The sequence below is a fragment of the Lycium barbarum genome, chromosome 12 (assembly GCF_019175385.1).
Source record: "Lycium barbarum isolate Lr01 chromosome 12, ASM1917538v2, whole genome shotgun sequence".
NCBI classification, from domain to species: domain Eukaryota; kingdom Viridiplantae; phylum Streptophyta; class Magnoliopsida; order Solanales; family Solanaceae; genus Lycium; species Lycium barbarum.
The window spans coordinates 72680478-72704593 of record NC_083348.1 but is presented as its reverse complement, the minus strand read 5'-3'; the positions used below and the strand labels follow the sequence as shown (position 1 = coordinate 72704593).

The 24116-nt window shown below is 34.1% G+C and overlaps 1 protein-coding gene across 8 annotated transcripts; it reads left to right on the top strand.

Annotated features, from left to right (window-relative positions):
• The first annotated feature begins 8771 nt into the window (after positions 1 to 8771).
• LOC132621723 (DNA mismatch repair protein MLH3) lies at positions 8772 to 21994 on the top strand. 8 transcript variants are annotated; one of them, XM_060336092.1, is made up of 26 exons: positions 8773 to 9009; positions 9355 to 9484; positions 10347 to 10398; positions 10505 to 10552; positions 11164 to 11318; positions 11409 to 11466; positions 11538 to 11595; positions 11711 to 11803; positions 11879 to 12038; positions 12131 to 12146; positions 12270 to 12466; positions 14903 to 14972; positions 15310 to 16542; positions 16630 to 16794; positions 16884 to 17013; positions 17113 to 17207; positions 17463 to 17536; positions 17618 to 17827; positions 18484 to 18528; positions 18600 to 18653; positions 18783 to 18889; positions 19043 to 19091; positions 19872 to 19931; positions 20076 to 20148; positions 20429 to 20514; positions 20637 to 21235. In XM_060336092.1, the coding sequence occupies exons 2-26, from the start codon at positions 9359 to 9361 to the stop codon at positions 20808 to 20810; spliced, it is 3588 nt and encodes a 1195-aa protein (XP_060192075.1). In that variant the 5' UTR covers positions 8773 to 9009; positions 9355 to 9358; the 3' UTR covers positions 20811 to 21235. The 8 variants fall into 8 exon arrangements, 5 of the variants coding, with proteins under 5 accessions (XP_060192076.1, XP_060192075.1, XP_060192073.1 ...); XR_009575644.1 differs by adding an exon at positions 21709 to 21994 and having other exon boundaries at positions 8774 to 9009; positions 15310 to 16794; positions 20637 to 20935; XR_009575645.1 differs by adding an exon at positions 21527 to 21696 and having other exon boundaries at positions 8774 to 9009; positions 15310 to 16794; positions 20637 to 20935.
• Positions 21995 to 24116: the final 2122 nt, after the last annotated feature.

Below are 24116 nucleotides of genomic sequence, written 5' to 3'. Positions count from 1 at the left end.
AAAAACAATTACATCGATACTATAACAAAATTAAGTTTCACTTGAAAAAAATTTCGGCTTAATAATATTTTATAGCACTCGGATGCTACACTTGACATACACGTGCAACACGCGTGTTGAGAAACTAGTATTAATGAAACATACCAACTAACTGTAATCATTTTTTCTCAAAAAATATATTTTTATGATCTTATCTTTGTTTGTAACGATAGAAAACATAAGTACTCATGCTTATCATACAACATACTTTATCCTCGTTAAAAAAATATAAAGGCAATTACATTGATACAACAACAACAACAACAACAAGCCCAATAGAATTCCACAATGTGGGGTCTGGGGAGGGTAGAGTGTACGCATACCTACCCCCCACCTTGAAAGGTAGGGCGGTTGTTTCCGAAAGACCCTCGACTCAAGAAAGCAAAACAAGACAAAAAGTCAGATAAGGACAAGCATATCAAAAACAATATGAAAACGAGGAATAACAAAAGCGAGAAAGTCATGATAGAACAGTCCGGAAAGAAATGAGCATTAGCTACCATAGATAAATAAGATAATCAAAGTACAAAGGCCCAACAAATATAAGCAGAAATCGAATGAGCAAAACTACAACTACTAGGGTGAAAGGATAAGCAACCTAGCCTTCTATCCTAATTTGAGTCCTCCATAACCTCCTATCTAAGGTCATGCCCTCGGTAAGTTGAAATCGGCAATTACATTGATACTATAACAAAATTAGGTTTCACTTGTTATATTAATGAAATATACTATGCGAGCAAGTAATAATAATATAGTAGTATTAATGTAGAATAGTGATTTTACGAGCAAATACTAAATTTGAAGGATAAAATCCTAGCCACATAACTTCGATAGTTATTTAAAAATGGGAAAGAATAAAACCACAAAAAGATGTGGCGCAGTGGATGGGCTGCTCATCTGTTAATTAGACGTCTCAGGTTCGAGCTTTGGGTATGAGAAAACTCTTGATAGGGAACACTCCCTTAGAAAAGGGCCCCACCAGCACGAATCCTAATATAATCGGGCTCTAATGCGAATACTTGACATCGATTTGAAAACAAAAAATAAAAGGGGAAAAAACAAAAACTAATTACTTTGTCTTGATAGTTTGTTAAAATTGACTTGTTATCTTCTATTTGTTTTTTTTCTCCTCACACTTCAAAAAAACGAATACTATCGAATTAGAGCCCACTTGCCATGACAATTATTTACTTTTTTCCGATTTTTTTTTAATTTAAAAAAAGTTAGAGTTTGGTCATAAAATTCTAAATATAATTTGGAGTTGTATTTGAAATTTGAAAAATAACCAAAACCTTATTTTTCACTTTTTTCATTTTCTGTTTTGGATCATTACTTTTACTTTTCTCTTTCAATTTTACCCTAAAAGTTTTTATTTTTATAAAGAGGACCCTCAAAGTGTTTATTTTTACAACTAATTTTATAAAAGTGTTTATTTTTACAACTACTTAGTCTAGTTCTTGTTGGGTTTTGTCTGGAGTACAAGAGCAACGTGGGGTTGATAGGGCAATGTTTATGCACCATTTATGTTTATTAATTGCTTTGAGTGATTTTGCTAGTTGTTAGAAATTGGGGGTATATATCATATTTCATATATTTTTTAGAAAAAGTACATTTCAACGACCAAATATTATTTGTAAAAATTATGGCTAACCACAACTTCAACCCCGACTTTAAAAATTCCAAAAAAATCTTTGTTTCTATGGCCAAACGCCTACTTAACTAATTTGGTGCTTTATGCAAATACAATGCAGAGAGAGGGATATAAGAGTAATTTTAATACCTCAATTAAAAATAACTCCTACAAGAAATTGCCTTTTCATGTTCATGTTAACAAAAGGAGAGAAAATGAAGTGAAATGACTAAGTTACTTGGCGGTCACATAACTACATCACCAACCAATCAAAACACAAGATCAAACGCCAAATAAATATTCGCTTTTCAGCCAATGAAGATTGCACGTGTGACGTTTAACTCATCTCTGGGCCCTATTTGGATAACAGTTAACGAGGTGAAAAGAAAAAAATATAATTAACACTCTTTTTTTTTTTTTTTGAATTAAAACTTAAAATTTATCAAAAAGTATAAATACTCCAGTCAAATAAACAATATCAAATATTTTGAAAGTTTTAGATGAAATTTAGAGTCACTGGGGGATACTGCCACACAGGTTATGACTTATGAGAACCATGCGAATTCAATACCAATTACATTTTTTTGAGACATTTGGGAGCGGTAGCTTTGGCCTAAATGTTGAGGCATATTTAATATGTACAAATTGTTAATTTAAATCCTGTAATTTAAGACTAAAATTCTAAACTCATAAACTTCAAATCTTGGATTATGAGAGCCGTATAAGTTACATAATTTAGTTATATGCAATGATAAATTAATATTGTTACATTATCAATGTAAAGTAATATGGTATTGTATACCATTTATGAGTTTAAGTTATCAATTAATAAATTGAAAAAAATTGAATAATTACCTTACACACACCGATATTTACACTAAAAAAAACAATTGAGTATAACAATTAAAAGTAAGAATGGGTTCCTCTTAAACATAAATAAGTAATAAAAATTTACATAAAAAATACATCTTGTATTAATTATATTCCCCGTATTTTTACTAGTTTACCTATACTTGTATTAATATTAACTAGTATACGTACCCGCGCTATGCGCGGATCACTTCAAAGAAAAAAAAAGAGCGGAGAGAGATAATAGAAATAAATGTACATAAACCATGTGTGACATATTACAAATTTTATATTCTCAGTTTTCTGAATCAGTCTTATTACAAATGATGCTTAAGCTAATATTCATGAATAAAATAACATAAAGGCCAATTCTTGTAAGAAACAAATATGAATGATACGTCGTGAATAATCAATCTTTGTTTCCTCTATTCTTGTCAATTTTGTACACTTAACTTTATGTCAAAAATTAAAGATCTGTGGAGTTCAAACATGTGGCGAGCCTTGAATCATGGACAACTTCTCCACCTTGAAGCCTAGTTTGTTGTCCTCCATGCTGAGGTTAATTAATAAGAGATATAGTTCCTTTATATGTCTTCAAATCCCTCACAACTTTTGTTGTACTTCTACTCTACATTTACGACTCGACAATAATTCAAAATGGTTCGTATAATGACATCATAATATACCAAGAAAGCTTTTTAACAACTATGTCGATGATATTATGATATTCCGAAGCTATGGTGAGATAAGTGGTTAGTCACTTCTTTCAGAGAACCCTATCGAAGCTTCCCATCGTCCACATTTGTACAACATGACTCTCCTGTTTGTGAAGTTTCCTCTAGAGAACCCAGTGCTTTGACGTCGAAGTAAGTGCTCTAACTCTTCCTCTGAGAAATTAGACATCTACTTACCTAGTCACAACACAATAACGGTGAGATACATTCAGTAAATCCACAAGTTCATTTCAGCACCAATTTGATAACAGTAATATTAAGTATGAGAAAACACACAGGTCTAATTTGAAGCATGAAAATAAAATAAATACACTGTTTGTGATTTCTTTTCTTTTCGATTCCCTGCTCCTCCCTGTCCTCTTGTAATTACTGCAATCCTGCTGCAAGGCGCTAAATAATATGTAAGTAGCACACGTGAAATAATATGTTGGAAACACGCTAAGCAGCTACTCGGCTAACACAAAGGATCATATTATATGACCATTCCATCAAACAGTTCAAGCCACATCAATTGCAACTAATTGCTCTTTAGTATCCCAGATATCAAATTTATGGCATGGCACAACATTCGATAATGTCTTTCTTCACAAACAATGTCGGTTAATTCCATTTAGCCAAAATTGAGTCGAGTATGACTAATAATAACCAGAAGACAGTGAAAAACGCTATATGCCAGATTATAGCAATAGATGGAAAAAGAAGATGGAGAAGTTATATGCAAGAACTCGATAGAAAGGAGAACTGACATTGAAATTGATAATCTGCATCCAGTCTTCTAAATTTAATCGCAGCACAATCATATGACCCAAAGTTAATAGGAAAATGTAACACTGTTATTTGACAGAGAGAGCGAGAGATATTTACCTCATGCAGTTGGAAAATACAATTAAGAGGAATAGAGAAGACAATTAGAAAACTATAGTAAATTACATCTATTCAGAATTTAGGGAATAATCAAACTCAACTCATCATAGGATTTGAATTGTACTAAAGACATAAATAAGATTATAATTGTGTTTTTACCATCTATTTCCTTTAGAATATCCTTTTCCTCGTTCTCCTCTGTAGCAAAGGGAAGACCCCTGTGGATAGTAGAAACAGGGTGGCAACGACTACACAAACAATTAGGACTACTTGTTTTGGAATTCCATCATCAACAATTCAAATTCATCAAATGCTTATATTTAAACTTTGAAATGATTTTTCCTTTTTCCCGTACATAAGCTTTACTAAGTCTCCTAATTCCTGCAAAGTTCTTTTCATGTGATCACTACTGAGACCAGTTGAAGATACAGTAGGATTTGAATCACAATACTCATACTATAAATCAAAATAGTGTATGTTAATGTATCCATAAAGAAAGTAGAATTCCCAGGAGATCTCTTAGAGCAATTAACTGGCGATTAGAACTAAAAGGAAGGAATTATCTCAATCATAAAAAATATTCAAGAAAGAAGTTGTCAATTAGTTATAGGCCTCATCATATAATCATACAATAGCAGTGTCTGCTACTGTACAAATGAGAGAAGCAGTGTCTGCAAAGCAAGTCCTGCTATCATTCTTCTTCATAGACCTTGCAAGATAAAATTCAAAATTGGGATAAATTAAATCTCTATCGTAATTCTTTTAGGTTCAAATAAGTTATGAGATTCAAAAGTACAAAGTGTTTCCTATTCACCGTCGGTAGTTTCCCATAAAAGATGCTTAAAAATGCAGACTTAGATTAAACTTTGATATATATATATATATATATATGATCCTAGAAGAATATCAAAACATAGTAAGATCCCAAATTGAAGGAACCTCTGGAAAGAAATATTGTTCATTGCCTTGCTTCCGAGAGTAGTGCATAATCTATATAAATGCTAAAAGATCCAGCAGAAGAAACAAAAAGAACAACTAATGAAAAAATCGACAATAATATATGATCATCTGAGATGAAATTTAGAATCCAATGAATATTTGGAAACAACTCAAGAAGCACTACACATTGAAGTCTATTTTACAGAACATTTCACTATTTTTTTAGATCTAATTTGCAGAATGTAGTCTATATTCCATTTCCATTTCTTCAATGCATTTCTTGCAATTACTCCATTCTCATTCTTTTTGTTAGGCATGTTCTTTAAAGTGATTCGGTTTTCTAGTAACATTAAATTAATACTCCTTTCCAGATGGTAAGCAGCAATCCATACTATTCTCAGCAAAATAAATTTCTGTGTTATTCACAAAAGGCAATACACTTGGAGAAGTTACCCGTGGAGCAGATGGCGGAGAATTATCTGCACATAAACAACTATCCACAAAAGACTGCAAATTACAAATACAGATTAGCAAAAGCAATTTCAAATACTTGTCGTGCACATAAACTACACATTATATAATACTTTTATACACATTATATACTACATATATTTGTAATATAATAATTTCAAGATGGATAAACTACACATTATTTTTACTGCGCAGGTTTCCTTCACTGTTAAAATTAAACAACTGTCAAACATTGAAATTTTTGAAAAAACTGTAAAAGATAAAGACAAACAAATTGTCCTATTTCTGTAAATTTCCCATTTTTTAACAATTAATTAATAAATAAATGTTAATAATTTTTTTTGAATACTTATATTTGATTCGTTCAAATTCATCTTCAATGTTTTAAGGAAGAATCATCTTCCATGTTTGAAGGAAAAATATTTATGTTTCTAGACCATTACAAACAGAAATTAAAAACAGATTTTTACTTTTTAATAAATTGTATTGAATACTTTATCATGTAATTAAATTAAAATGGATATCTTCCACGTTTCAAGGAATTTTTTTAGATGTATATGTTCCTTACAAAAATAAAATATTTAATTATTTTTTAAATTCAAATTTAAAAACAATAACTAATACAACCAATTCTTAACTAATTAACTATTTTATGTCCTAAAACTACCACTTGTCATAATACTATGCTGCCACTTGTCACAATCTTAAGCCAAACTATCCTCCTTTTAATAATACTAGACTGCGTATGCCCGTGCCCAACACTTTGGATTATAGTGTATATATGTGTATGTAGTTGTGTTTGGATACATAAACATACATAAGTTTGTACTGTTTTTATGCATATATACTATGCTCAAAACACGATTAATATAACATTTTAGTTTGTGCTCCATATCTAAAACTTTATTATATTAGTGTTTGCTATGAATACAAAGTCGGCAAAAGTTTATTAATACTTATTAAAAGAGAAAACAATAACAATATTTAAGCATCAGTTGATACTTTAAATTTTAATTTGATTAATTTAAATGTGTAAAATACTTATTATTTTTTATCAAATTTTGATTTGGATAATTCTAATTCAAATTATTAAATTAATTTTACATGCTTAAAACTAAATAAAGTAGAAATTTGATTTTCAATTTAACCGAAGAAATACTATTTTTTTTTATTTTTGGTAAATATTCTTAGTTTAGCTCATTTTACTTGTCATGTTGTCTTTTGCATGGTTTTTTTTTTTATAGAAACGTCAATTAAAATTATAATTTGACTAATTTACCTTATTCATCATTTGATCTTCGTTTGATATTATTTTTTCTTTTACGACATTAATCTTTTTTCACATTTATTAGAGTAAGAATAAAAATAAAAAAATAATTAAATTCTATCTTATTTTAAAATATAAATATTTTAAGTATATTTATTTTAGTAAACGTAACAAATAAATGACATGGCGGAATAGCAAATACAACAGTTCAATATCTAGATTAGATCTCAGGCTAATATAAAAAAAGAAAGAAAATTTTATGGTTTGACTACTTAACGTTTTGAAGAAAAATAATAATATGGGGTCCATGTTTTTTGTTGTACAATAATTTCATTTGCTCCCACTAATGGGTTGATACACATGTGGCAATGAATCCATCATTATTGACTTAATGGGATACTTTAGAAATTACACGAATATTGTTTGATTTTTTAATATGGGGTGCACTTTTTTTTTTGACATTATTAGTTTGCACTGTTTTTATGCACATATACATATACACACACACACACTATGTTCAAAACACGATTAATGTAACATTGTAGTTTGTGCTTCCTATCCAAAACTTTATTATATTAGTGTTTGCTACGAATATAAAGTCTGCAAAAATTTATTAATATTTTTTAAAAGAGAAGACTTGTTTAAAAGGAAACTATTTTCCTCTCTTTGAGATAAAACAATAGCAATATTTAAGTATCAGTTGATACTTTCAATTTTAACTCGATTAATTTAAAGTTGTAAGATACTAATTATTTTTTATCAAATTTTGATTTGGATAATTCTAATTCAAATTGTTAAATTAATTTTACATGTTTAAAACGAAACAAAGTAGAAATTTGATAAACACGATTAATATAACATTGTAGCTTGTGCTCCATATCCAAAACTTTATTATATTAGTGTTTGCTACGAATATAAAGTCTGCAAAAATTTAATAATACTTTTTAAAAGAGAAAACTTGTTTAAAAGGAAACTATTTTCATCTCTTTAAGATAAAACAATAGTAATATTTAAGCATCAGTTGATACTTTCAATTTTAACTCGATTAATTTAAAGTTGTAAGATACTGATTATTTTTTATCAAATTTTGATTGGATAATTCTAATTCAAATTGTTAAATGAATTTTACATGTTTAAAACGAAACAAAGTAGAAATTTGATTTTCTATTTAAACGAAGAACTACTATTTTTTAATTTTTGGTAAATATTCTCGGTTTAGCTCATTTTACTTGTCATTTTGTCTTTTGCATGATTTTTTTAAGGAAACGTCAATTAGAATTATAATTTGACTAATTTACCTTATTCATTATTTGATCTCCATTTAATATTATTTTTTCTTTTACGACATTAATCTCTTTTCACATTTATTAGAGTAAGAATAAAAATGAAAAAGTAATTAAATTTTATCTTATTTTAAAATATAAATATTTTAAGTATATTTATTTTAATAAACATAACAAATAAATGACATGGTGAAATAACAAATACAGCAGTTCAATATCTAGATTAGATTTCAGGTTAATATATATATAAAAAAATAATAATATGGTTTGACTACTTAACCTTTTAAAGAAAAATAATAACATGGGGTCCATGTTTTTTTACTGTATAATAATTTCATTTGCTCCCACTAATGAGTTGATGCGCATGTGACAATGAATCCATCATTATTGACTTAATTAGATACTTTGAAAATTACACGAATATTATTTAATTTTTTAATATGGGGTGCACTTTTTTTTTGACATTATTTATTTTTTAATATGGAGTCCACTTTTTATTTTTTTATTTTTATATTGCTTTATTTTGTTAATATGGGTGGACATGAAGGGTTCCATTTTTTTTAATTGCTTAGTGTTTAATATGAGATCCACTTTTTTTTTTGAACGGACGATGATCCACTATTATAATATTATTATTATATAGTAGTTATATAGATAACTATAATATAAAGTACTACTTGATCACAGTATAAAAATAGTGTTCACGTGTCATGGAGACAACACCAGCTGGCGCATTTTAGAACTCTGCGCCTTCACCACAATCATATTGGGATACACCGACCGCCTATATTCCCCTGATTTCAAAATTAGAAAGCCCGCTCAACTGAACTCGTTACGCTACCGGCGCATTATAGAGCATGCCACTGGGTAACCGTCTCATATTGACGATGTCCGGTCAAAACCCTAAACCCTGAAAATCAGTTTTCTCCTCAAGTAATACTACTATATTGCTCTTCCAGTTTTCTTCCATCCATTTTTGTTAAAAAAAGAAAATTCAACTACTCAAGAATGTATTGTTATCTTGGTATTCTTGCATGCATATTTTTAAGAAAAAAATCAAGAAATTGTTGGTTTACTAATTTCTTTTTTGGCATTCTTTCATGCATATTTTAATTTTAAGGATATATGGTCATTGCATTATAAGGAAATTCAAGAAATTTTTTACAACAACATACCCAGTATATTGTTAAGGATATACAAGAAATCTTTTTTTTTTTTATGTTGTCATTCCCCCAGCGTATGTTAAGGATGTTCAAGAATTTGTGTTTACTGTTTTAGGGAGATGGGGAGCATTCAGAAATTGCCTGAGGGTATTTGGGGCTCAATTAGATCAGGGGTTATCTTGTATGATTTCACAAGGGTTATTGAGGAGTTGGTTTTCAACACCCTTGATGCTGGTGCTACCAAGGTACTCAATTTACCCTTTCAATACTATTTATGAATGGAAAGTTGTGCAGTTGTACTTGAATGAAAAGTTGTGGTTTGTAGTAGTTTGTATGAAGACACTCGATTTACCAGACTTTGGTATACCCCCTCACTGGCCGTTTCCGTTTAGCCTTTCAAAGATTCAATAATCTTTATGATTTTACTAGGTATTGAATGGAAAGTTGTGGAGGTGTTCTTGAAGGGCCCCATTCATAAAACTAAAAGAAATTAAGTAGTTTAACTATAAAAAGTTGTGATTTGTAGTAGTTTGAATGAAGACACTCGATTGGCCAGACTATTGTACAGGCCCTCACTGGCCATTTTCCGTTACATGGTTTAGACTTTTTGAGGTTAATTGCTTTTTTTTTTTTTTTAAAGTGAAAATTGTGACTTGTGAGAGAATGGGGGAACAATATGGTTCATCTTTTGCGATTTTGTTAATGTTTTGAGGATCAATAGAGGTGGGCTGTTGAGAACATAATAGTTAAGTGAACTAATGATGGCAAGTCGTGCTGTTATGCAATTTTAATTGCTTAGATTAATTGCACCTGGGAATCGGTGTGTTGCTTGCACAAGAGACAGTGACCGGTGAGGCATTTCAATGAGTTCTTATGGTTCTTTGTTTGCTATGAGGGCATATGCTTTATATGAAAATTGATATATCATTCAACTGTTAGTATGATGCTCCATTCTAGTATCATAAAATTTCTTTCCAAATGAATATTCTTATATCACAACTCTATCTATTTTCCATGAGATTCACTTCCTTGTAGGACTGTTCTTTTTATGTTTGTTATTCTTATAAGTAATACTCCAAGTTTGAACTTTAACCTTGTTTCCACCAGGTATCTGTTGCTATAGGCGTTGGGACCTGCTATGTTAAGGTGGATGACAATGGTAAGTATAAGTTTCTGTGACATTGATCTAATGCATTTTGATGTGCAGAAAGTTCTGCTCAATTTATTATTTTACTTCATCACCGAAGTTGTACTTTCTTTTGAAGGATCTGGTGTTTCACGAGATGGACTGGTGCTGATGGGAGAAAGATATGGTAATCTTTTTGTGAAATGTTGGACTGACATCGTCTTTTCTATTGTATTGATGCTTCTGTACATAATTTCTTTTGCCTGACAACTATGGTGTTCATAACTTGGAATGATTGTTGTAGTCTAAAGAATTGCATGCATTTCTCAATCTCAACTGATAGGCTGTTTGGCGGTTTATGTTCATTAGTATCTTTCTACAGATGTTTTGGTTAATTTATTGTTTTGTGGTTTTACTTGCAATTGGGCAAACTTGTATGGCTGTACACAACACAAACATTGATGCTTACATTTTGTTTTTGCTTTTATTGTAAGATGTTCATGTACAGTGCGTTCCTGGTGCCTCATTTGCAATAAAATGCTTTCTTTACCTATACCGCCTCCACAAAAGAAAAGGGGGGGGGGGGATGAAATATACTTTTCGTTGATCTCTACTGTATGTAGAGATGTTTCGATTATACGTTCTAGCTGAATTTGAGCTGGAACATACATATTGGCACTTAGGAACTTATAGCCCAACTTATGGGGACAGTATATGTACCTGTTTCTTTCAACTTCTGTAGGCTTCCTTTTTGTCTGGCCATTTTAACTATGGTTTTGTATGCTTGCTTTACACTAGCGACATCAAAATACAGCCACTCGGATGATATGCATGCTTTCCCAGCAAACTTTGGCTTTAAAGGAGAGGCTCTGAGCTCTATTTCTGACTTTTCTTTGTTGGAAATTGTTACAAAAACTCACGGAAGGCCAAATGGATATCGTAAGGTTTTGAAGGTAAAGTTCTTTTGGGTTTTTGTTTTGTAGTATCCGTTAGGATAGGTGTATAACTACTCAATTGCTCTTTTTTCTTGCCACTGTTTACAGGACGGCAAGTGTTTGTACCTTGGAATTGATGATTGTAGACAAGATGTTGGTACAACAGGTAATTTTGTATAAGCCTACCTTATACATGAGTTTACTTCTGTTTGCTAATAAGGAAATTTCTTTTTGCAGTCACTGTTCGTGATTTATTTTACAACCAACCAGTTCGAAGGAAGCAAATGCACTCCAAGTACTTCTAGTTTTGTCACAATTCAAACAAATAAAAAATACTGATGTACATACTTTACTTCTAAAGCTGTATTCGGACCTGATTGATCTTTTGGTTTGCATATATAATCTGGAAGCCCAAAGAGGGTCTTGCATTCTCTGAAAGAGTCTCTGCTAAGAATCGCCCTTGTGCATCCCAGTGTCTCCTTCAAGATTGTTGATGTTGAAAGGTCCGTCTTTGTTACACCAGCTAGCTTAAGGATATTTCCTGTCTGGTTTCTTAGATTTTGTTTATTTGCATGCAGTGAGGATGACCTGCTTTGCACACGTGCTTCTCCTTCTCCGTTGCCGCTATTGTCTAGTGGGTTTGGGGTTCAATTGAGTTCGCTTAACAAACTGAATACTAGCGGCGGTCCATTCAAGCTCTCCGGATACATCTCAGGTCCTGATGTGTACACAGTGAAGGTATACATGTCCCGCCAAATTGATGGATAAGAGATGTGATAAGTTATCTTTTGTACACTTTGTTTCCCTAACAACCACTGTTTAATTTGCAGGTCCTTCAATATTTCTGTATCCACTTATTTCGATATATTTTCCTGACCAAAGAAACGAAAACTAATCTTTGGTTAACATTTTCTATACCGGATGCTTGTTTTTTACAGTGTATTTGTTTTCCTTGACCTTCTCATGCAGATATCAATTCGAGATTTGTTTCCAAAGGACCAATACATAAATTACTTAACAACATAGCAACAAGTTTTGACAGTGCTTCTGACATTGAGCACCGAAGTAGATCTCAGATATATCCGCTGTTTTTGTTGAACCTAAACTGCCCAAGATCTTCCTATGATTTGACTTTGGAGCCGTCGAAGACCTCTGTGGAATTTAAGGTGATACTTTTGTTGGATTTATGATTTTATTTGTTTTGGGGTTGGGAACCAAATGTGAGTCTTTGGATTTATTTTTATAGAATGAGCTTGTGCTTTGGTTTTGTTTTGTGAGAATTGGTTTGGGTTGTTTTCTGTAAAGAATATCACAAAACACCTACTCATTTTTTGAGACTTAAATGTTTACCTTATCATTTTTTTTTTTTGGGGGACTTTAATATGGGTGAAATTAATAGTTTAAAACTAACTAAACATCATTATTTATTACTAAACGTATAGGATTTCAAAGTATTAAAAAGAACTCCGTTACAGGCAAGTCCCTTCCATCCCAGCTGTTCTCGGAGAACAAAATAATCTCCCATTTGTTATCAGAGAACAGTGCAAAACCATGTTTCTAGATTCTTTTGCTGGCAAAACCAAAAAGGCCAATGTTAACAAGGACTTATCATACACATTTGTTTTTCCTGATTGGAGTGTTGTATTTCTTACTACAATGTGTTTGCTGCTTCGGAGACTCTGACAATTCTTCCAGTTTGAACTTAATCTCCTGGTTTTTGCTTACCCAATAATTTCCGCTTCCCTTTAAATGGATCTTGCAGTAATTTTCAAAATTTACGTCAATTTCGTAGATCTAGATATTTGCTACATCAATCTACTTGGATCCTTTGCTATCTTTAGGAGATGGTGACATCCAGCTGTATATTGACAGCCCCAGAGCTTTGGTTAGTTACGAGGACTAAAAACGGGATTGTGATAGCGCACATGTCACATGTTTGAATCCTATCATCGACAATGAGCCTGATATTTAAGTGGGACAGAGTAGAGAGGGTGGCTCATATTCTCAGGAGTTTCAAACTTTGTAGGACAATCTGTGCCGTCTAGTTCACGAGAAAAATTTGTGTTATTCAGAAGAAAATTGAGCCTTACCAGAAAAGTTAGGTTGATCTTCACTCTTCAGCTGCGGAGTTGGAAATGTAGCTTTGACTCATCAAATATGCTAACACTTTTGAACTTTGGCATTATTCTAGAGACTCGTTAGCTTCTCAGGATACCTTTTTGTGATCAACTTATCTCCTTCAAGTTAGTATCTATTTCTCTTCTTTGAAGAAGTAAAAGAGAGAAATATATTAAAGACTTGGTGATAATAGAATATAACACACATCTATGAATAGGTGTGAAAACAATTAACGTCTCTTATTTAATGGATGAGGCACTAACTTTATACTAACACCTACCATCCTCTAATAATTAGATACCCACTCAAGCACAAAGTGGGGAAGCCACCTTAGTTTGCTTATAGTGAAAACATAACAAACTGAATATCACTGGAAGATCTGGCTAGAGAAGCTCCAATAGATAGAAGCTTACCAGGAAAGTTAATACTGCTGTCAGAAAAAGTGACCAGCGCTTAGCTACAGGAATAATCATCGATAAGAGGCACAATGTTGTGGGAACGCTCCTTGGAAAGAGGCATGAGACGACCAGACGATCACCTGAAAAGAGACATGATTCTGTCAGAAAGTTATAGGAAAGAGGTGTGATGCTATTAGAATGGTTGTCGGAGAGAGGCATGATATTGCTGGAGCTATCGTTGGAAAGAGGTATGGTCTTCTTGGGCAGTTGCTGAATAGAGGCATGTTCTCTCCTGAACGACCACCATAGAGAGATGTGATTCTGAAGAGAGAAGGGCACTGATTGTCGAGGGTGCCGGTCTTGCGGGGTGCGGGGGTTGGAGAGGGAGTAACACTAGCTTCATTTGAACACTTAACACTACACTAACATTCTAACAGTTTTAATAAATACCGGAAAATCATTAATGAGAATGAGGGGATTAAAGAAAAGCTAGAATAGGCTCTGAGGAAGTGACAAAATTTTATTATTTTTCTTTGATGAGTGGAGGAACTGGAAGAACGTGTAAGCAGAGGACTGCATTTGGTTTCTCTTAGTTTTCGACTGCAGAATGGACTAGATCAAACTTGAGAACTGTAGCACTTTTTAGGATTACTGAGTTTTGTTTCAACTGATTACATTGTCTGATTCTGTAAACATTTTGTTATGAACTGGATAGGAAGCTATTGATTTCAATGCCGTGTTATTTGTTAGAAAATGCTGGTCATCACCAGCTCAAAATTTCTACTTTATGTACCTTATGCAGGTTAAGAGAGGAGTGGTTTGACTTATCACCATAAAAAGGAAAAAAAAAAAAAAGAGGGGTGGAGGTGGGGGGGAGGTATGGTTCTTGTTTGTCTATTAGAACATGTCACTTGTTCATTTTTGTTCCATGTTAGATGTGCAATCAAATTACAAGAAATGACGTGCAGCATTTAACTCCCTTTGTTGGCACCTTTGATACTGATTGCCTTCATCTGATAAAGCTATTTTGATGTGTTTTTCAAGAATCTCTTCTGGTAACAAGTTGGATCTTAATTTTATTTGTAGGATTGGCGTCCTGTCCTTCGCTTTATTGAGGATACTGTCACGAATTTCTGGACTGAAAGTAACTCTACCGGTGAGAGCAATTGCACCATCGACATTTTTATGCAGCATCACTTAGGATTCATTGTATTGATGTTATTTGTACATGTTGCTTTGTCCAATCCACATTCCCTTCCCTATAGGCTGTAGCCTCCTACCCGCTTCCCAAAAAGAAGGCGTTAAAAAGGGAAATTTCTTGTGGAAGGTTGGTTAGTGGCATCAAATGATGCAATGCATTTCAGTGTTATGACATTGTGTAGTTTTTTCACTTTCTTTTCTCTTAAGCTACTTTTGGAAAACTTAGATAAGAATATCGTTGTTGAAGTATCCTCCTCATCTATTGCTATCCCATTCCTTGCTTCTCTCTCCAGATATGCCTGTGAATAATGAGATCAGGAAAAAGAGGTGCAGGTCCCAGAGTTGCAAAGCAACACTCGAGCTTCCTTCCCCGCAGCCAAAGAAACTGACGGAAGAGTACACTGTCAGGAGAGAGATTCGATCTTCGCACAATATTCTGTGGGAAAGTGCTTCTGAAAAGCGTGATTCTGAGTCCAGATTCCTCTGTCAGACCGAAAGTTCAAGTCGATCAATTGATGAATCTCTTGCTCATTGCACAGTCGGTGTAGACTGGAAATCCAGAAGCTCTGCCCAGCCCTTTTCATCTAATATTTTTTCTACAGGGGATGATTTCATGGATAACAAATTCCTGGATAACAAATTCAAGGCTTCAGCTAGCTCCAGTTATAAATCAGACTGCCTGTTAGGGTCAGGATGGGAAGATCAGTCCCTAACAATTGTAGCTGGCAGATCAACGGAGGATGCCTTATTTAGGGAGTCTCTTGAACTTGATGACAGTTCAAATTTGATGCATGACAGAAGGAAACCATTTATGCGGAGCTGTTCTTTGCGCAGAAACCTGATACATGATGGAGCATCTTTTGATAGTGATGAAGATATTAAGTTTGAAAGTTGTGACTACAGAACTAAACAAAATCTCCTTGAAGATGATTATAGTGTTGAATTTGAAGTAGTTGATGATGTCAACCAGGTCTTAAATCAGAGGTCTCCCAGAGGCAAGGAAATATATTTTGAGAATTTCTCCAGGTGCAAAACTCAGAGCAAGGCATTGCGGAGGTCAAATTTTTTGTCAACAGATTCAGAAAAATCTTCATTAACCAAGGACATTCTAGATGAAGACAATCATCTTATGGACTTCGTTAAACAGACTGAAAATTATGGTTCTAGCCTACCGTCTTTTAGTCCAGAAATGTCTCCTCTGCTACCAGATCCTTTGCTTGGGACCAGGTTTCATGATGTTGATCCTTGCATCGCTGAAAATGGTATTGAAACTTCTAATAAAGACAAAATTGGTGTCTTGTATAATTTTGGAAACCTGGAACATAATCTCTTTGTTCCTGCCATAAATAATTTGGAAAAAGAGGACTGCTTGTTCCCAAATCCTGCAGAGTTTGATCTCAATTCTGATGCTTGCTCTAGGGAGGATAAGGGCAGTATAGGGGGACTTGATCCATGGGATGTTTATAGTTCAGGTCCTTCTGAATTCTATTATGATGGAGATGATTTGTCACATATACATTCTCATGGTGAAGAAAATTTTAGTAATTATTTGACACCACGAGCTATGCTCTCCTCTAGGGTGGATGGGGACTCTCATAAATGGATTGATGCAGGAAATCGAGGTAAAACAGATGAGCTTGTAAGGAAGAGTAGAAGAAGTCGTTCTGCTCCTCCATTTCACCAAGGCAAGAAAAAGTTCTTTGCCACGAGCGATTCTTCAACAAAGGCAGCAGGAAATGATAATCTTAAGACTGTTCATGATGTGCCACTCATGCCAGGTAATTTGTCCTTGAGTGCTTGTTTGTGTTAATAATCAATGATGATAGAAAAAGTGTGCAACTAATTAATGTTCTTTTCCATCGTGCAGAAACTAAAGCTGTAAGGAGACTGCAGCATTCTGCAGAAACTATCTGCTCAGAGCTTCCACAGCAGTCATCCCATCAACGTGATCAATCTTCTACCCCAAGTTGTGGTGATGGTGTATTCTCCGATGGAAGGTGCTGTTATCAATTCTTTTTGGAGGATTAGGTCTCTCTCTGATATTATCTCAATCCAATATATTAGTAACCCACACAACCTGATGTTTCTCTCTTCAGGCCAAGTGTGAAAATGAAACTTGTTGACATCTGGAATAGCAAATTACAAACTCAAGAGGAGTGCAGAAGTACACACGATGGGGAGTCAAAAGAAGGTAAACCATTCCTGCCATTTGTTCCTGGCCTGAATAAGAGCTGAATTTTTCTAGTGCATGTTTCAGTTAATTAGCTTCATTTCTTTCACCCACTTTTCAAGATTATCTTAGACTCTGTTCTTATTAATCATGAAAGCACTAGAGTACTCTTTCTTGGTCTCCTAGGCTACACAGTCTCTTTCAAATTCCGTCTTGCTTATGTTCTGATCTTGTGATATGATAGTCATGCCTGACATTTTTCTATTCAAATTTTAGAATTTGCACCAACACAAACTCAAAATTTCTTAGATTCTGGGACAAAATGGAGGGACTACTGTCCAGAGACTACAGTTGAGTACCTTAGCTATATCTCGGACACTTTTGTGAATTCTTCTCTGTTTGTTGAGATGATGGACTTTTTTATTTTTCAGTATGAGGTACAGAGCAGTACTGGGACAGAGGATCTTAAGAATGAGGATACTATACTCAATGTCACTTCTGGCATCTTGCATTTTATTGGTGATTCTTTGGTTCCTGATACCATTGATAAAAACTGCCTGGAGGGTGCTAAAGTTCTTCAACAGGTTGATAAGAAGTTTATTCCGATTGTGGCTGGCACAACACTTGCTATGATTGATCAGGTCTATTCTGGCCCTTGCATACTCCATTATGGCCGTTCTTGGTTTCTTGTGAATTTCCTTATAATACTTTTACTTTAAAAGATTGTTTCTCTTAGGAATCGTTTTGGTTGGACTCAATAGCAAATATTAATCTCAGATAAATAAGTATATCATATTTGTTGGCCGTGTAAGAAAAAGTAATATCTGCATAACTATGTAGCACTCAGTTAACCGCATAAGAAAAAGTTATCTCCGCATAACTAATGCAGCGTTTGGTTGGCGGTATTTAACTTTGCATTATTAATATCCTCATAACTTATGCGAGAATTTATGTATTATTTTATGCGGGATAGAATAAGGAATTAGAAAAAAATGTATCAACAATGCATGGATAAGTGTATTGACAGTCAAAAATTACCTTTAAAGTAGTTAGTCCCTGCATAGCATCACTCATTTGTTATTCACCGCGTAAACATTCCCCGCATGACTAATACTTTAACCAAATAACCCCTTAATGTCGTACTCTCTTGTATGCAATTTTTTCATATTACTGAAGAAAAGAAGAGTGATGTCAAAATAAATGTGCGACCCTTTTGACATAGTCAAAGATTATGATTTTTTGTTTGATTCTAGCATATATCTTCGTTGAGCATTACACTCATTGTCATGTTCTGCAGCATGCTGCAGATGAGCGAATTCGTTTGGAAGAACTACGTGAGAAGGTAATGATTGTCTAAAAACTTGTTGACGTGTCATTTCAACTTGGAGTCTAACTTAGATAGTGAATTATCAGATCCTTTCTGGACAAAAGAGGACTATAACCTATCTCGATTCAGAGCAAGAATTGGTACGTTTACGGTCATGTAATGTGAAATAGAGTTTACCTTTGCCTAGTGCCGCTCGGCTTGTGGGGAAAGTCTTGAAATTCTTTATAATAGATAAAATTGATTTTGAGTCTTTGGTAATGCTTTTGCAGGTCATGCCTGAAATTGGTTACCAATTGCTACACAACTATGCTGACCAAATTCAAAACTGGGGTTGGATCTGCAACATTCATTCTCAAGCTTCAGGATCATTTACCAGGTAAGTTACGGATCTTTGTTTAGCTGTTCATCACACATCCACAGTGTATGAACTTGATAAAATTATCAGAACTTCCATTGGACTAAATTTTGCAACATTCATTAAAGATGAACCTGACTCTGAGCATGAGGTTATATGTTTTGGTTAAAGCAGGAACTTAAATCTGATCCACAAGCAGCCAACATCAGTCACACTTCTTGCGGTAACATTCTCTAACATTTGGCTCTGTCATATTATACATTCAGAAAGTTTACATGTTAACCATTTGTTAATCAGTCATATAAGGGAAAGGTAATATATAGTATTGATTGTATTTGTAATTACCGGGAAGTCACGTCAACTATTAGGAAATAAGAATTGGGATTAGGAATTATTGTGAACAAAGCTACGCTGTATAGCATAAATACACAAGGGCCGGGAGAGATTGCTTACCTGTATTCTCAAACCTTTTGCTACACTCTATAGCTTATTCTCTTCAGCATTCCTATGCCTCCCTCTGAAGGATGTATGCCTGTCTAAATGTTGAAAACGGAGCATGACAAGCACTTCTTCTCGGCTTGTGATATTTTTTTTGTCCACTGAGTTATTCCATTCTGAGGTATCAATAGCACAGTTAATATCAATTATGTGCTCCATTTTGTTGAATGCAAGAAGGAATTTTGATGGTTTAAACCTTTTTAAGTGTCATATGTCCACGTTGTCTCTTAAGGTCCGGTGTGTTTTAGATGGGTTGATTACGGAGAGTGAATTACGAATTGTAACTTCCAAGGTAAGAACTTTTTTGTTCTAATACCATCAGTAAAAAAACAATGCTAGAGGTTCTCTCCTTTTGAATTATAAGGCCTTGAAGCTTGAATAGCTTCCAACTTACTTTGAAAAATCATTTATCATCTGATTCGCGGTTTTAGGAAATACTCCACTAGTTAGCAATTCTCTTTTGCATGTATTTCATCAGAAAATATTTTCTCTCTTGATAATACAGGTTCCATGTATTTTGGGCGTTAATCTAAGTGATGTGGATCTGTTAGAATTTCTTCAACAGGTTAGTCCATCGAAACTTGTGGGATATACACTAACTAGCTCTCATATTTCTTTCGTTTATCTCTAATCTAATCTTCTCATGTGGAATTATGTTCTTGCGTAAATGCCGTGTCATGCTCTCTGAATGATGTATTTGCAACCATAGCTTGCGGATACAGATGGATCATCAATAATACCCCCATCAGTGAATCGGGTCCTGAATAGCAAGGCTTGCAGGAGTAAGTTAAATATTTGATTTACGAGTTTAGAGCTACTTTGATGCTTTCTTCGACTCCACACCCCCCCCCCCCCCCCCCCCCTCCAAGAAAAAAAAGTGATTTAAGACAATTTTTTCTTTAATATTCCTGATGACTTCGTTTTTATTTAGAATTGGAACAATAATTATGACATGGGGAGAGTGGAAAACATACAGAGGAATGAGGATCAAATATATCATACCAACTAACTTAGGGTGAAGATTGATTCATGATGTCACCATTCTATTTTTTTTTTCTTAAGGTGCAATTATGTTTGGAGATGTATTGTTGCCTTCAGAATGTTCTCTCATTGTTGAGGAGTTGAAGCAGACTTCATTGTGTTTTCAAGTGAGTGGAAAATTACATTTTAGAAAATATCTACCCAGAGTTGTGCTGGAACTGCATTCGATGGGTATGCTTAGAGAGGAATTCCATATTATTAATGGCTGCATTATCTTTTCGTTTGTTAGTGTGCTCATGGGCGGCCGACTACTGTCCCTCTTGTCAACTTGGATGCTCTGCATGAGCAGATTTCTAAGTCAGGTTCGTGGAGTAGGGGTTCCTCCGAGGCATGGCATGGATTACATCGGCATGAAATCAACCTAGAGCGTGCAGCAAAGCGACTAAGATCAGCCGTATCCTAGTATCAAAAAGCTCTCGTGAGTATACCTAATTTGGTTCTGCTTGCTACCTACCAAGTAATAATTTCGTGCTGAAGATATCCAGTCTGCGGTCATCACATTGAAGGGTAATGTGTATCTGCAGCACGGTGAGTCAATACAGATTCAACAAATAAATATTTGTACTGAATGTAACACTAGCCTTTGGTGGCAGCAACTCTCTCCTTCTCCCTGTCCCTCTCCCTGTCCCTCGCTCTCTCTCTCTCACACACACACACACACACACGAAAAATAGGAAAAGGTAATGGATTGTACAGTTTCCATGTAAAACCAAAGTAACTCACTGTGTGTAGAATGTAAAGAAATGCTATGATACTGAAATAAGTAATTTGACGTAACATCATTCAACAGAAATGCTATGATAATGAAATAGGTAATTTGATGTAACATCATTCAACTGTTGAGATGGGTAATCTTTTATGTCCCAACTCTCTGATTTTGCTAGACAATATTAAACGATAATGGAACAGTGGTGCTATTAAATCTCCTGAACATATGGAACTTCTGTTCACATTGCTGTTCTAGTACTCCTTACCCTTGTCACAGTGGAGCCTGCTAGCCAGCCCAGCTATGCTCCCACAATACGAGCTGCATAAGAGTTGCATGAATATGATTTTTGTTAAGGTTAACAGCATATTACCTTCTTTGAACTGTGTAGCTAAAAAGATTTTTTTTATTAGGGAAGCACCAAGCATATATGAGATAACTTAATGGAGAACTTCATGCATTGTATCTTTAAGTGTAGTGGACACGCGCCTCGAAATCTTTTCCTAATCAATGATTCAGCTGAGATTTAACTGATCAAAGATTATCTCCAGTTTGAAGAGCTATCAGTTAATCCCTTGTAACTTTGGATTTGCAGCCATGACATTTTGTATACAAAACAAATGTGCTACCAAGCTATGTACAAAGTTGCCTGAATGTATTGTCCATATTTAAATGGCAGCAGATAAAGCCTTCCAGACTCGGGCTAAAATCTTGACTGGAAAGGAAGAATAATCCAATGAGATGGAAGAAGAAACTAGATGAACAAAATGAACTGCGAATTGCCTTTTGGGGTGGTCTTTAAATTTTGTACCTCATATTTGCGGTCTTTAAATTTTGCCTCTCATATTTGTAGTCTTTAAGTTTTGCTCTTAGCTTGGATACCTGAGGTTCTGGGTTCGAACTTCCGCTCAGGCATAAAATAAAAAAATAATTTCGCAAGGCAAGGCTGGAGGGAGTGTATGCCAGATCCGGCATAAAGTCCTTAAGGAAAAACTAAAGTTATGCCGGAGGGGGCATAACTTTTCTTCAAGGCATAGTTTTAGTTATGCCTTATGGGGCAAAACTTTTCCATAAGGAACTATGCCTTATGGGGTAGACTTTTAATTAAGGCATAACCAAAAGTATGCCTCATAAGGCAGAATTTTTCCTTAAGACAAACTTTTAGTGTTGCTTTAATGAAAAGTTTCGCCTTATGGGGCATATTTTTAGTTATATTTTATGGGGCACACTTTTAGTTAAGGCATAACTAAAAATATGCCTCATAAGACGGAGCTTTTCCTTAAGGCATAATTAAAAGTTTGCCTTGAAAAGTAAAAAAAATAAAATATATGTCTCAAAGCAAAGTCTGCCCCCTCCGGCATAACTTTAGTTTTTCCTTAAGGATTGTATGCCGGATCCGGCATAAAGTCCTTAAGAAAAACTAAAGTTATGCCGAAGGGGGCATAACTTTTTCTCAAGGCATAGTTTTAGTTATGCCTTATGGGGCAAAACTTTTCCATAAGGAACTATGCCTTATGGGGCAGACTTTTAATTAAGGCATAACAAAAGTATACCTCATAAGGCAGAATTTTTCCTTAAGACAAACTTTTAGTGTTGCCTTAATGAAAAGTTCCGCCTTATGGGGCATACTTTTAGTTATATTTTATGGGGTACACTTTTAGTTAAGGCATAATTAAAAGTTTGCCTTGAAAAGTAAAAAAAATAAAATATATGTCTCAAAGCAAAGTCTGCCCCCTCCGGCATAACTTTAGTTTTTCCTTAAGGATTGTATGCCGGATCCGGCATACACCCCACAGCCCTGCCTTGTGAAATTATTTTTTTATTTTATGCCTGAGCGGGGGTTCGAACCCAGAACCTCAGGTATCCAAGCGAAGGGCAAAACTTAAAGAACACAAGTATGAGGGGCAAAATTTAAAGACCACCCCAAAAGAAGGGCAATCCGTGCAAAAAAATGTTATATTATGCAACGCATGTGTATGGAGTACAAGTCATCCCTTAAAATCGTTCTATTTTGAAATGCCAAGAAGGAGAGGAAGAGTAATCCAGAAATTACAGGAAACTAAAAATTTAAACTTTGAGGCCTTGCGCAATTCTCGTTAGCAATAGATGTAAGGGTCCATAGGAGATTATAGTTGACATTGAAAACTAACATAGGCCTTGCGCAATTCTCGTTAGCAATAGATGTAAGGGTCCGTAGGACATTATAGTTGACATTGAAAACTAACATTCATTCAGCAAAGCTTTCAAAACATGTGGCTTACATAGAGCGTGAAAAGCAATGTTTGAAGAGGTAGATGAATCAGAATACATAATAAAAAGCAATAGTTTTTTCTTGTCTATGGTATATGTATGTTTCCTTAATGCATGTATACCGCAAAATGTAGGATCTAAGATTATCTTACTAAGTAGGCGTTTGGCCATGAAAACCAAATATTTTCCACTTTATTTGGTATTTTGAAGATGGAGTTTTGTTTGGTTATAGTTTTTGCAAAGAATATTTGGTTGTTTGAAAGTGAAAATAAGTTTTTTGGTGTTTTTTAAATTTCAAATACAACTTGAATTTGTAATTGAAATTTCTATGGCCAAATGCTGATTTTCAAATAAAGTAAAAACGTTTTTTTGGAAAAAAGTGAAAACTTTCATGGCCAAATGGGCCCTAAGTTTCATTATTATTATTATTCAAAGGTCTAAAGCTAAGAATTCTTATGACATGATTATATGTCATTAAAGGCTGAAACTCATCATGAGTGATATTTTTTTCCTTTATAAAGATGGTGTTCGGTACTTTGACTAATTCATCCGATATTTGCTAGTATTTTTCACTAATACAATTTTTTCTTTTGGCAAGACAATAGCACAAATTAGGGGTGTATAAAGTAAACCGATAAACCGCACCAAATCGATAAACCGAATCAAATCGAGAAAAAAACCCGATTAGTGGTTTGGTGTTGAAAAAAAAAACCCGACCATAATTGGTTTGGTTTGGTTTTAGCTAAAAAAAAG